The sequence below is a fragment of the Monodelphis domestica genome, chromosome 1 (assembly GCF_027887165.1).
Source record: "Monodelphis domestica isolate mMonDom1 chromosome 1, mMonDom1.pri, whole genome shotgun sequence".
NCBI lineage: Eukaryota > Metazoa > Chordata > Mammalia > Didelphimorphia > Didelphidae > Monodelphis > Monodelphis domestica.
In genome coordinates, this window is record NC_077227.1 from 113,330,530 (window position 1) to 113,343,524 (window position 12,995).

General features: G+C 37.8%; 1 protein-coding gene across 6 annotated transcripts in view; it reads left to right on the forward strand.

The window, feature by feature from the left end:
• NT5C2 (5'-nucleotidase, cytosolic II) overlaps positions 1–12,995 on the forward strand; it is a 120,246-nt gene that overhangs the window by 94,777 nt on the left and 12,474 nt on the right. For all 6 annotated transcript variants that reach the window (XM_007479086.3, XM_001369063.4, XM_056804599.1 and 3 more), the window contains 5 exons: positions 4,845–4,936; positions 5,055–5,112; positions 6,140–6,233; positions 7,133–7,186; positions 7,612–7,695. In XM_007479086.3, the coding sequence (XP_007479148.1) occupies positions 4,845–4,936; positions 5,055–5,112; positions 6,140–6,233; positions 7,133–7,186; positions 7,612–7,695 (382 nt within the window). The remainder of the gene's footprint in view (positions 1–4,844; positions 4,937–5,054; positions 5,113–6,139; positions 6,234–7,132; positions 7,187–7,611; positions 7,696–12,995) is intronic.

Sequence of the window (12,995 nt, forward strand, 5' to 3'; positions counted from 1 at the left end):
ATTAATGTCCAATGCTTCAAGTATTATATTTAATAAAGTTTTATTATCTAACAAAATAGAACCATTTGACTAAGTTTTCCTACCTGCTCAAAAAGCCCACTTCACCAAAGCTGCAACAGATAGACAAGAGAGTGAGAGATGGAATGCCACAGAATTTATATCCTGTCTATGTCAGCACATAACTACAGGAAGAGAGTGGGGTGCTGGGAATCATAGTTTGTTTGTTTTTAGGGTAACAGATTCTAATTACACACCTTCTCCACACATGCCTGAGGACATTTCTCATATGACTCACCCCTCTGCCTAGTAGCTTTAATGAAAGCGCTTCCTTCCTCCCCTTTCTGAGGTAAGGCGGGGTTGCTCACATGCACTGTGAAGGTTGCAGTTTGGGCACTCAGTCTCTAAAAGATTTGTCATCATTGGCCTAGAGTGATTCTCCTGGCTATTTTATATTCAGGCATAGGAAGTGATGTCAGTCCCCTGAGCCAATAAAGATTTGAGGATGGTTTCATATCTTTTAGGAAAAACTCATCTAATTTTAATTGGGTTCTCGAATTAGAATATTGCTTCCATCTTTTTTGCATTGAATTCACCATGAATTAAAGCTTATGTTGATTTAATTTGGAGGATTAAGGTTCTTTATCAACTTCTTTGTAAAACTTTTCTATAAAAAACTTTGTTCCAGAAGATATAATTATCTTCCTAGAGGTCTTTTTTGCTCGTGCTCAATCACCAGCACTGAAAAGTTAATGAAATAGCCCATAAAATGATGTTTCTTATTGACTTTGTATGCACAATTGAACCAGTTCCTTAACGTCTTGCAATTTAGCTTTCTAGCTCATTTGTGATGAGCCTTTCTGTATTTAGCCAGCCTGGTTTTCAGAAAGCAGATACAGTCTATTGCTGGAGTCATACTCAACGTTTTTCCAAAACTCTATGTGACAATGGGACAAAAGAATCAGTCATTGGTGGCATTTTCCTTTATTAACCACTTGTATCCTGGCTCCCAACCATACAACTCTACTGAAACTATGCTCTCAAAGGCCACCAGTGACTTTTTAGTCAAATTCCCAAGTTTTGTTCTGTGTTTGCTCATACTCCCTTAAAATTCTTTCCTTTCTTCTTGATTTCCCAAAGACACTTTCCTAGTCTAATTTCCCTGTGGCTTTTCTATCAGATCTTCCTTTATCTTTTGTTTTTCCCTTTTCCTCCTTTTATTTCCCTTAGGTATATGTTTTCCTCTGAAGCTGAGTTCTTAGTTCTCAAATCTCCTGGATTCAGAGATCATATTTGTGCTGACGTTTACTTTTACAATTGAAAATTTGCATCTTCAAATCTCTTTCCTCACTAAAGTTAAGATAATAGAACCATAAAGCTAATGGAGAGTTTAGAGCCCCCTATTTCAGAAGGAGGAAATAGAGGTGGAAGGGAAATAAACTCAAGATCATAAGGAAACAGCTTCTGTCTTTTATCTTCAGTGGCCTAGTGGACATTTTAAACAAATATCCTGTTGTTACCTCAAATTCAGCAAGCCCAAATTGAAATTCCTCATCTTTCCTCTTTCCTCAACCTCCCTGTCACACTTCCATTCTCCAAATTACCCAGTTCTCTCCCCACATCCTGTCAATGAGTACTCCCACCTAAATCCATTTAAGCTTTCAAACATGAAGCACCCACTTTGTGCAGTGCTGCCAGTTGAAACAGAAGAGAGCCATACAAACTCCAACAAACGGAAAATAAATTTCACCTGAAGAACAACCCTAAATCCTGATCTATCTGGTGGGTTTTGTTAGCAACCTGCAACATATAACCAATAAGGAATTTCAGAAGAAGAACAGGAGTAAAAAATGTTATTAAGAAAACATATGAGAGGAAGAAAAGATGTTTGGTCACATGGAGAGGGAGAGGTCTAACAGTCAGATGGTTCCACTGGTATCCTTTCAATATCAGGAGAAAGTGAGAAAAGGCTCCAGCAATAGAGGTGGACTCTCCGAGGTAACCTTATGAAAGGACATGGACAAGACCTGCCCAAAAAGGAGTAGAGAAGGATTGGCTGCTAGCTACACTGTTGGAGGAATTGCCCATATCAGTGAAATTCCAAAGAATTGAGTGCTGATTATGCGCAGGGGATACCATTTCGGACATTGGGGAAGAGCCAAACCAAAACAGTTTCTTCAGCCTTACAGGGAGAGAGTGCTAAAACATGTACACGTATTTATACATGCCAAATTGGACTTTCACTACTGCACTTACTGTTGAAATAATAATGGCACATAGAGTTTGATTTTCAGGGATTCCTCATCTGTTCACTTGAAACTTCAGTTGTAGATTTGATAGTGAAGCAGTAATAGTTGTAGAGAAATCATCACGTTGTCTTCTCTATCTGTAACATGTAATTGGGAAGCCACATAATGGAGTATCAGCATTAAGAAATTGTACCTGCTATTGGATATGGCAGCAGGCTAAAATTAGTGTCATTAGGGGAAATATTCCATCTACTATTATCAGCATCTTTCTATATTCTCCTCAGTCTTTTATGAATATTACTTCAGAAAAGGATTCTGTTTTTCAAGATCTATTCTTGGGACCTTTTAGCAAGTGACAATAAGACGTGGGACTGAATCCTTAAAACTGATGTGACTTTTGAACAGTCTATGAACAATCATAGCAAAGGGCTCTTGAATAAGGATGATTTACAAGCCTCACATGAACTTTTGAGGAAATATTTAGCTAGGTACAAAGATGCAAACATATGTTATAGTTTGGGAATGTAATTTTTTTTAAACACTTACCTTCTGTCTTGGAATCAATACTGTGTATTGGTTCCAAGGCAGAAGAGTGGTAAGGGCTAGGCAATGGGGGTCAAGTGACTTGCCCAGGGTCACACAGCTGGGAAGTGTCTGAGGCCAGATGTGAACCTAGGACCTCCTATCTCTAGGCCTGGCTCTCAATCCACTGAGCTACCCAGCTTCCCCCAGGAATGTAATTTTTAATATCTGTATACATACATACACACAAGCATTATTTTGAAGGAAAGAATTGTTCTGTTAAAACTTACTTGATACAAGGTTACATAGGAAACACATATAGAGACAGTCAAGGCAGCCTCCAGCATAGTAACATGAAATAATAATAATTGACATTTGTAGTTTTTCATATGTTAATTCATTTGAGTTTGAGAAAGGGGGTTAGGGTTAGAATTAGTGTGTTTTTTTCCTTTGATCTCAAGAAAAACAAAAGTGACAGAGAGGAAGAACCCAAACTGGGCCCGGAAAGTGACAATTCCTCTGTAACTTCAGTGCTTTATCACCAAATAAACTCCTGAGGCTTCAAGGAAACAGAAGATTCCCTGAAAACCAAACTAGTATTATGGACACAATTGGTTTCTATTTCGATAGCAAATGCAGTTATGAAACTACCTTTTTTTCTGAAATGTGTTCAATATGTTTACACTGTATATACCTGTGGTGGTGAAGCATAAAGAGAAGAGATTGTGTGTGAATAAGTATGACAGAGATCCAGAGAGACTGAGTAAAGGTTCTGTGTGTCTGTGCTTTCCCCTATATCATTTCTACTTTTATATTTTAATCTCTAAGCCACACATGGCAGAAGTGGAAGGTTGAAAGGAGTTTAAGATTTAAGTGGAGAATGTCCAATTGCCCTGTTAATGTCCAAGAACTTCCTTCTGATCCCCTTTCAAAGAATTCTTGGATTTCCTTTCTGAATACCTGGATGATAGAGTTAGCATTGACAATGACATTATTCATAGCCTGTTAACACAATGGAAATTGAGGTGATGTGGTATGTTGTAAACAGTGTAGCTTGTTTGGATTTGGAAGCTTTATTATTTTCTCAGTTACTTTTATTTAGCTTTTTCAGTGTCTTAGCTCTTTAACTTTATTGAGAGAGTATAGCAAGGTGAAGAGAAAGCAGAGCCCTAAAAACCTGGGTTCTGATCCTAACCCTGAAACACACCAGCTGTGAGGCCTTGGTCATGAAACTTCTCAGTGCTCCTGGCAACTCTAGAAGTTACAGAGAAAGTGACAACCTGTATCAATAGATAGAGTTGCTTCATCCTCCAAATTCCTGTTATTAATCAGTCAAGGTAGTTGTAGTTCCTAAACAATAGAGGAACAAACTCTGCTCAGGGTCCAGAAATCTACCTTTGTTTTCAGTAGTTTTAACCCGTTCTGGAGATAGGAGTTTCTAATAGTGTTGTTGTCCATTTTAAGAGTTCCTTGCTTTTCCACAGTGAATTGAGCTCTTTAAACCTTTCCTGTGATTAAATTAATTGAGGCTGTGGGGAATAAAGATATATTCTAGTATCCGACAGGTTTACCAGATTCCTGTCAAACTTCTTTTTTCTTCTCTTCAAATACACATCTCCTTCTAACATTATCATGGGGTAAAGCTAATTTGAAGCCACCAAGAAGAACTGAAGTATGTTTGACTTATTTGTAACTTAAAGGCATTTTCTCCTTTCTACTACTCCTTTTTAAGTGGTGGCTTTTTGGGGAGAGAATTCAGTTATTAGTTCCTATAAGAAAAAGCTTCAACACATTGAACTAACTGATTAAAAGTGACTGGAAAAATGAATTAAAGTTCTCAAATTCAAATAAAAAATGTTTACATTATAAAGCATGCCAATTAATTTCCATTGAGCCAACAGGCTTTTGAATAGTATATATATTTATGTATAATATATACATGTATTTATGTATGCATATATATAATATATACAAATGTAGGTATGTATATGTGTATATATTTCCTTTGGTGGATATATACTTTATTTTACAATGCTAACTACTGAATACTAATTAATATTTATTTGTTCTTTTCAGACCTGAAACTCGAGAACAGTATCCAAATAAATTCATCCAGCGAGATGACACAGAACGATTTTACATTCTGAATACACTGTTCAACCTCCCAGGTAGCTCTGCCCCCTGATGACCCACATGAATATTTCTTTTTGCTTAGGGGAAGAATGGAATAGGTTTTAATTACTTATTCTTCTTATCCCTTATGGATTATTCTTTCTTTATTTTCAGAGACCTACCTGTTGGCCTGCCTAGTAGATTTTTTTACTAATTGTGCCAGATACTCCAGGTATGTAAAACCTATGATTGCCATTTTTCAGTTTTTATTTAATGTACAGGGTTTTAGAGAACTGGCCATTGTAGGTTTTTTCTGCTTTTCTGAAGCGAATTTAGTGCTAGTGAGATGCCAGATTGCCAGCCTGAAAGATGGGACAGCACCAGGAGCTCCATGCAGGCTCTCACCTCTCACACGGCTCCCTCTCCTTGCCAGTGGCTGCAACCTTGTTTGGAAGGGACCACTTCTGATTGGCTTCTCCTGGGAATGAAGACGGCCAGCAGAGGTGCTAATTGTGACAACTGAGTGGGAGGTTTGTGTGATGGTTATCTGTCCAAGCAGATTTGCACTAAAAACCCCCAACTCATTTCACAGCAGCTACCCAGGAGCCATTCAGTGATGGTAATTTAATTTCATTCCCAGTCCCAACAAGATTTGATCAGGAGTAAATCCTATTTCTTCTCCACAGAGTTTTTTGTTTTTGTTTTTTTAAAAAGAATGAGGGGAAAAATCTAGGGAAACTGTGCCATTTTGTTTCTGGATATAACAGCCATAGATACTAGTGTTTTCTTCCTCTTTATCTTGTCTCCAGCTGCTATGAGGCCTTTATATTCTGTAAATTAAGTGACCAAGTTAGATTTTTAAGTGGGAAGCTTTGTATTTAGGGATTAGGCTAGGAAAAAAAAACAGGATGGGAGAGTCTAAGGGAGACTAATCTGTCCATTTTCAGAATATTAGATTAACTTGGTTGGGGGCCTGCTGCTAAAAATTTTTTTTTAAAGAAAAGTATCTAATATATTTATAACTTTGGCCTTTTTAGTTACCATTTAATATCACGTACTTGTTTGTTGATTCGGGTTAATTATACTCTGTTGAAAAATGCCCATTTCTAGTGACTGGAATGGCTTACATTAGGCAATAATGTTTTGGGATAAAGCTAGTCCTAACCCATATGACACAATCTTTGTGTCCCCTAGATTGATATTTAATGTGTATTTTATTCACCTTTTTTTTCTGTCACTACTGTTTTACCTTCCTGCAGCTGCGAGACCGGATTTAAAGATGGAGATCTCTTTATGTCCTTCCGGAGTATGTTTCAGGATGTGAGAGATGCCGTTGATTGGGTTCATTATAAGGTATCCTGGGGTTTCTCTTTTACTTCCTCTATTCTTTAACCCTTGTTCTCTAATCTGAGATTAGCTTTTTTTCCAGGGGATTTCTCTTGAATGAGAAACTTGCATTTGCCTTCTATCAAAGAAGCACTGAATTATATTTGTCCTTTTCTTTCAGCAATAATATTAACATCATCACCTCATTGAATATGGGGTTCCTCCTCACATTTGAGGCCAATTCATTTCTGATTATTATCTTAGTTTTCCTTATTTAGAAGGAATTAGGTACTGATTCAGACTTTTACTTAGGTTTTTTTCCCCTCTTCAATTTGTAGATGATTATGGCCCATTAATTTTTGCCAAGTAGGCCCACTTTATTTTCTCTTGCATAATTTAATAAGTAAAGTTAAAATACAGTGGACTCACATTTCACAGTAAAATAAGGTCCTTTTGATTTCTATTTAAAATAGAAGGAAAGTTTCCTTATGTAAAGGTAAGGAGTATTTTGTTTTCTTTGTGACTCAAAGATCAGGTGAGAAGTGTCTTGGTATTATGGTGTAAAGATTTGTGAGTAGCATTAGAGTCAAAAGAACCTTGAAGAAGCCTTGCTTCTGACACAGTTAATTGTGTGACCCTGGCCAAGTCCTCAATTGCTCAGTGCTCCAGAAACTCTCAAAGATTCAATTGTGGAGTTGGTGTTGATATTCTTTAGTAGAGAATTATCTCAGGAGAGTATCATAGATTAATGAAAGCACAGATCTTTTTCCCAAATGGGAGCATCAGGTACCTCTGCCACATTCTGTATTTCATCTGGTTTCTTCTTTAGAAAATGCTCAATAAATCAATTTGGATTGCTGGTGGGCAGGACTCTTCTTGTAACAAATGACTTTGTTTATCCTTACTTTCTTTTGCTTTCCTCTCAGGGTTCCCTCAAGGAAAAGACAGTTGAAAATCTAGAGAAGTACGTGGTCAAAGATGTAAGTAGAAATCAGTTGAGAATTGCCTTATTGGAATATGGGGCTATGAAAGGCATAATTACTGATTTTTTAAACTGAAAAGCTAATGAGACTACTTCTAATTAAATCCCAGGGGGAAATGTTTCTTTGCTTGGATGTGGTTACATATGAAGTCTTTTTTTTTAAAGTTACTTTCAGGCACAGAGAAGTCCTAGTTAACATCTGGTAGTTATAGACGAGGACAAGCAGTCATACATTTATTTCTGTAGCTGCAGCCTAGGAGGTTTAAGTAGGAAGGTGAGGGGAAAGATTTAAAATACTTTTTAAGAATGACCTTATTGACATAATCTATGTACAAAGTAGAATGAAATACCCTATTCCTGCAGCATCTAAATAAAACAGAAGGTAAGCAGGCATTTGGATCTAATTATTATGCTTTATTTCAGGGAAAGCTACCTTTGCTTCTGAGCCGAATGAAGGAAGTAGGAAAAGTATTTCTCGCTACCAACAGTGACTATAAATATACAGATGTAAGTGCTATTTAAATATGACATTGGGTTATTTGTCTAAACAAAACAATTAGGTGCTTTATGCTGGGTTTTCATGATGAGAATTGTTAGTTAACTAGCAATTGTCTTAAGGAATATATTAACAAATGACTTGGTTCTCATGCAGTGATACTTTTCCAGAGAGACTCTCCGAAATCTTAAAATTTATCCCAAAAGCTTCCTTTGTTTTGGCAATGATTCTGTTGATGACAGTGTACTGCTTGAAACTCTTTTAGTTTTTATTTTAGGCCATTATTCTATGTAAATGGATCTTTTTAGTCTCTATATCATCTAGTTTGAATAAGCCATGTTATTGGGTTTACTGTTTTCATTATGCACCTGCAAACATTCCCACTGCCAGCCGTTGGAAATCTAAAATTAGGTCTTTTCTTTACAAGTACTTGGAAATCTTCTATTTTGTTGAATGCCCATACTTTCCCCTGGAAGTATATAGTCAATTTTGATGGATAGGTGATCTTTGGTTGAAGACCCAATTCTTTTGCCTTTCTGAATAGCATGTTCCAAGCCTTGCGGTCCTTTAGTGTGGAAGCTACCAGGTCTTATGTGATCCTGATTGGTGCTCTTTGGTATCTGAATTGTCTTCTGTTGGCTTCTTATACAATTTTCTCCTTAGCTTGGAAGCTCTTGAATTTGGCTATTACATTCCTGGGAGTTGTCTTTTGAGGATTTATTGTAGAGAGTGTTCTATGAACTCTTTCAGTGTCTATTTTTTCCCCTTGTTCAAGAACATCAGGGCAGTTTTCTTGGATGGTTTCTTGTAGTATGATGTCAAGCTTTCTGTTTATTTCTGGCTTTTCAGGTAGACTAATGATTCTCAAATTGTCTTGTTATCTGTTTTCCTGATCTGTCATCTTGTCAGCGAGATATTTTATGTTTTCTTCTATTTTGTCAGTCTTTTGACTTTGCTTTATTAATTCTTGCTGCTTTGCAAGATCATTGTCTTCCAGTTTCCTAATTCTGGTCTTTAAGGACTGATTTTCTGCTATAATCTTTTGATTTTCCTTTTCGATTTGGTCTATCCTGCTTTTTGTGGCTTCCAGCTGTTTTTCCCATTGTTCTTGTCCTTTACACTGTTATTTTCTCTTTTAATTATTTCTCACTTTTCTTGCCAGAAGGCTTCCATCATTTTGATGAGCTCCAATTTAAATTCTTCAAGAGCTTATGGACAATTTCCATTTTGGGGGGGGAGGTTTTGGGTTTATTTGAATTTCCTCCTGTATTTCCTCTGTAGCCTGGGTTTTTTTCTCTGTAAAAATTTTCCAGGGTCAATCCTTTCTTCCTGTTTTTCTTGGAGGGAGGTTGTTGCTCCTGGGCACAATTTGTCATCACTGTGGAAGTTTTTCCTTCCCTTTTTAGTCAGAAATCTGATTGAGATGGGCAGGCTTTCTGTGTATGGAGCTAAGGAGGGATTTTGCCTGAGGCAAGCTCTCAAATCTCCGCAGCTTCTGCTGTTTGCTGCCCTTCTCTGTGCTATTTTCCCACAAGTGCCCACAGTCTGTCTGCTCTATTCAGCCTGCTGGGGTTTCAGGTGTAACTGCTCTCAGGGGTAAGTCTTTGGTGATCTTAGTCATCTCCCAAGGACCTAGAGGTGCCCCTTACTCACTCTAGAGGAGCCCCTCACTCACTGATTCTGGCGGCACTGGCTCTGACTCTGACTCTGTAAGTGGGGTGGGGAGGCTAGATCAGTTTGCAGTTTTGGTGGGAGCTTTTTCATCCCCTTATAGTGTGGAAATGCCCAAATTCCATGTACCTTCAATGCTGCGCCCTACTGTAGAGTCCCTTTGTTCTTATGAATTTTGAATTTTTTGGTCTTTTGAGGTAGTCTATATTGGCGGGTGCTGAGGAGAGGAAGAGTCTTGTGTCTAGGCTACCATCATGTTTACCTGGAAGCTCTGAAATCTAAAATTAGGAAATAGTTATGTTTAATTACTAGCCATCAAAATTAATTAACTTCATTCGTTTTTTTTTTAACCCTTTACCTTCTGTCTTGAAATCAATACTATGTATTAGTTACAAGGCAGAAGAGTGCTAATGGCTAGGCAATGGGGGTCAAGTGACTTGCCCAGGGTCACACAGCTAGGAAGTGTTTGAGGTCAGATTTGAACCCAGGACCTCTTGTCTCTGGGCCTGGCTCTCAATTCAAGGAGCCATCCAGCTGCCCCTAATTAACTTCATTTTTTAAAAACAGTTTTTCCAGTCCTTAATGTATGCAGAAGTGCTCTAATATTATTTTATTCTCCTTTTGCTTTTTGACAAGAGAATGTATAATGTATGCTTGCATTACTATCCAACAATAAACTACATAAGGCAATTAGAAGGATGTGCATCTCACTCTAGCCCTTGCCTTTCCTCCCTCTGTATGGTATGGTATTATTTTGATTTGGAAAATTGATTTATTTGGGGCAAGGGCTCCTTCACAAAACCTGTGATCTCAAATTCAAGATAAAGTGTTTATTTCCCCCCCTGAACCATTGCATTTAATACTTGTACCCTTGACTGTAGCTAGTCATTCTTCACATGTACTTCATAGAATTTGAATAAATTAGTGTAAAAGCACACCTATTAGTGGAACAACTCCCAAGTGTGTGCCCTACTGACAAGAGGCCAGAACAAATGATGGCTTCATAAGAATGTAGTCTTTTAACTAGTGACTGTCCCTGGGAGTAAGTACACCACCATTTGGTTTGGTATGGAAGTAAAGTGTATTTTAGAGGCTTGTAGTTACTGACAGGCACACCTGGGAGGATAGAGAAGGGTCAAAGATACAATTGTCATTGACTTTGGGAGAGATTCCTCTTCACCCAGCTCTCATATTTTCTGTGCCCTGGATCTCAGGCAGTTGATAGTACAGGCCAATATGCAGACTTCTCCAGGGACATGCCCAGCTGCAACCCTGAGACATACAAAAACATAGACATCAGGGAAAGATATCCACTAATTCCAGGACCAGACAAATGTCATATTATCTGGTTCTTTTTTCCACTCCTTTTTTTTAAAAAACCCTTTTCTATCTAAGAATCAGTGCTAACTATTGGTTCCAAGGCAGAAGAGCTGTAAGGACTAGGCAATTGGGGTTGTCATTTACACTGAGTCACACAGGTAGGAAATATCTGAGGCCACATTTGAACCCAGGACCTCCCTTCTCTAGGCCTGGCTCTTATCCACTGAGCCACTTACTTGCCCCTTTCCCATTCCTTTTCAAGATATTTATAATAGTAGCATAATGAGCTAGCCTGGGACAAACACAAGCCCAGAGGTTCTGGCTCTCCCTGCTTTTTAACTGCAAGCTCTGGGCAGCTTTGGAGTGGGAGTGAGGCAAGTGGTACCCTCCAACTCAACTGCTTTGTCTCCCTGATTTTAGGAATGGTATTCTCCCTTGGGAAAGTCCTCCTCTCCTCTTCCTAGATGAGGGCAGTTGGCCTGATGTCTACATGGAGAGAATTGATTCTTTCAGTGGGTTGGGACATTTTCCTTTTTGTGGAAGTGCGCCTTGGTTGACAGTCTTCAGGACAGCAAATTGCATCCCTTCCCACTGTTCAACACTCAGGAGTACCTAAAGGCCTCTGGGTATTGATGCTCCCACAATCCCCCATCATTCTGTACTTAGCATTCACCTTTCTGCCCCTCATCTCAAGTTCTAGCTCTGTAGACACTTTACTGAACTTTGAGGTCCTGCCAACAAACATATTCAACCAGCTTTTATATCTCTTTTTCCTCATGCTCTCCCCTAGGGTGAATTTCTTACTTAAAGAATTTTTTCTTAGGGCTTCTCATGTCCTTACTCAGTGACTCTTAGCTTAGCTTTCTTGTATCCAAGACAGTGCTGATATCCAGTATCTAGGACAATACCAGTCAGTTCTCTGACATCTCAGGACCTCATCCTTGGTCTGGAAACCTTGAGATTCACTTCCACAGGTGGCCTTGAAACAAGACTCCAGCTAATGGTAACACAGCAAAGAATTGACTTTATTCCATTAGGAGGAATTGTCCAATCCTGGGTAGCCTTCCCACATAGACATAATTTCCTCAAAACAAAAGCTAACCTTTTCAAAAGTTCAGGGTTGGGTCTTCAGTTTAATTTTTATTATTTACTGATATCTTCTGCTTTTAAATTTACTCTACTACATATAGCTCTTGCCTATACATATACATTCCCCATTCCAAAGACACCATCTCAAAAAAAGCAAGGATCAGTTCCACAAAACTAACAAATGCATCCATTGAATTTGATAAAATTATGTAACATTTCACATCTATATTCCCCTACCTCTCTAGTAAAATGAAGGAAGTGCATTTTTTTTTTCATTTTTTCTTTGAGACTAGGCTTGATGTTTATGCCTAGAATTCAGTTTAATTTTTGTTGTTTTTCTTCTCATTTACATTCTAGTCCACACCCCTCCCCTGGTTATTTTATTTTTTGCCAATTCATATAAGCCTTCCTATGTTTTTCTGTATTCTTCATATTTGACTTTTTTCAAAACAATAGTGATATTCCACTAAATTTCCCAAGCACCAGACTTGTTTGTTGTTTTTTTAAAAACCCTTCCTTTCATCTTACATTAGTATTTTGTATTGGTTCCAAAGCAGAGGAATGATAAAGACTAAGAAATGGGGGTTAAGTGTTTTGTTCAGGGTCACATAGCTAGGAAGTGTCTGAGGCTAGTTTTAAACCCAGGACTTTGTCTCTATATCTGGCTCTCAATCCACTGAGCCACCTAGCTGCCCCTTATGTTTCTTTTAGCGATTTGTGGCAATTTCTTTTGTGGCTGTCAATAATTTTTTGGTTCTTTTGAACATTTATTTCTTATCATTTGACTACTACTACTCTAGTGAATAGCTCTTGATCTTATATATTTGTTTTAGTTCTCTCTAAAAAGCTTCTATATACCACTATTAGAACTAGTTGATGCAAAGATTTTTGTTTCCCACTTGACAAGTTTCCTTTCCTATCTTAGTTGCACTGATTTTTGCTTTTGTAAAGCCGTTTCAATTTTATGTACCTAAACTATTCTTTTGTGATTATCTCTATCTCTTGTTTGGTTAAGAACTCCCATCCTAGCTATTGTGAATGGTACCTGATCTGTTCCCTTTTTAATTTTTTAAGGTATGATTTTTAATATCCTTTATACATTTTGAACTTATTATGTAAGTTTGTTTAAACCTAATTTCTGCCAAACTACTTTCTAGTTTCCATGACAGTTCTTGTCAAATAGGATGGACTTGGGTCTTAACCATCTGCCACTGATCTAGGGATGGTAGGA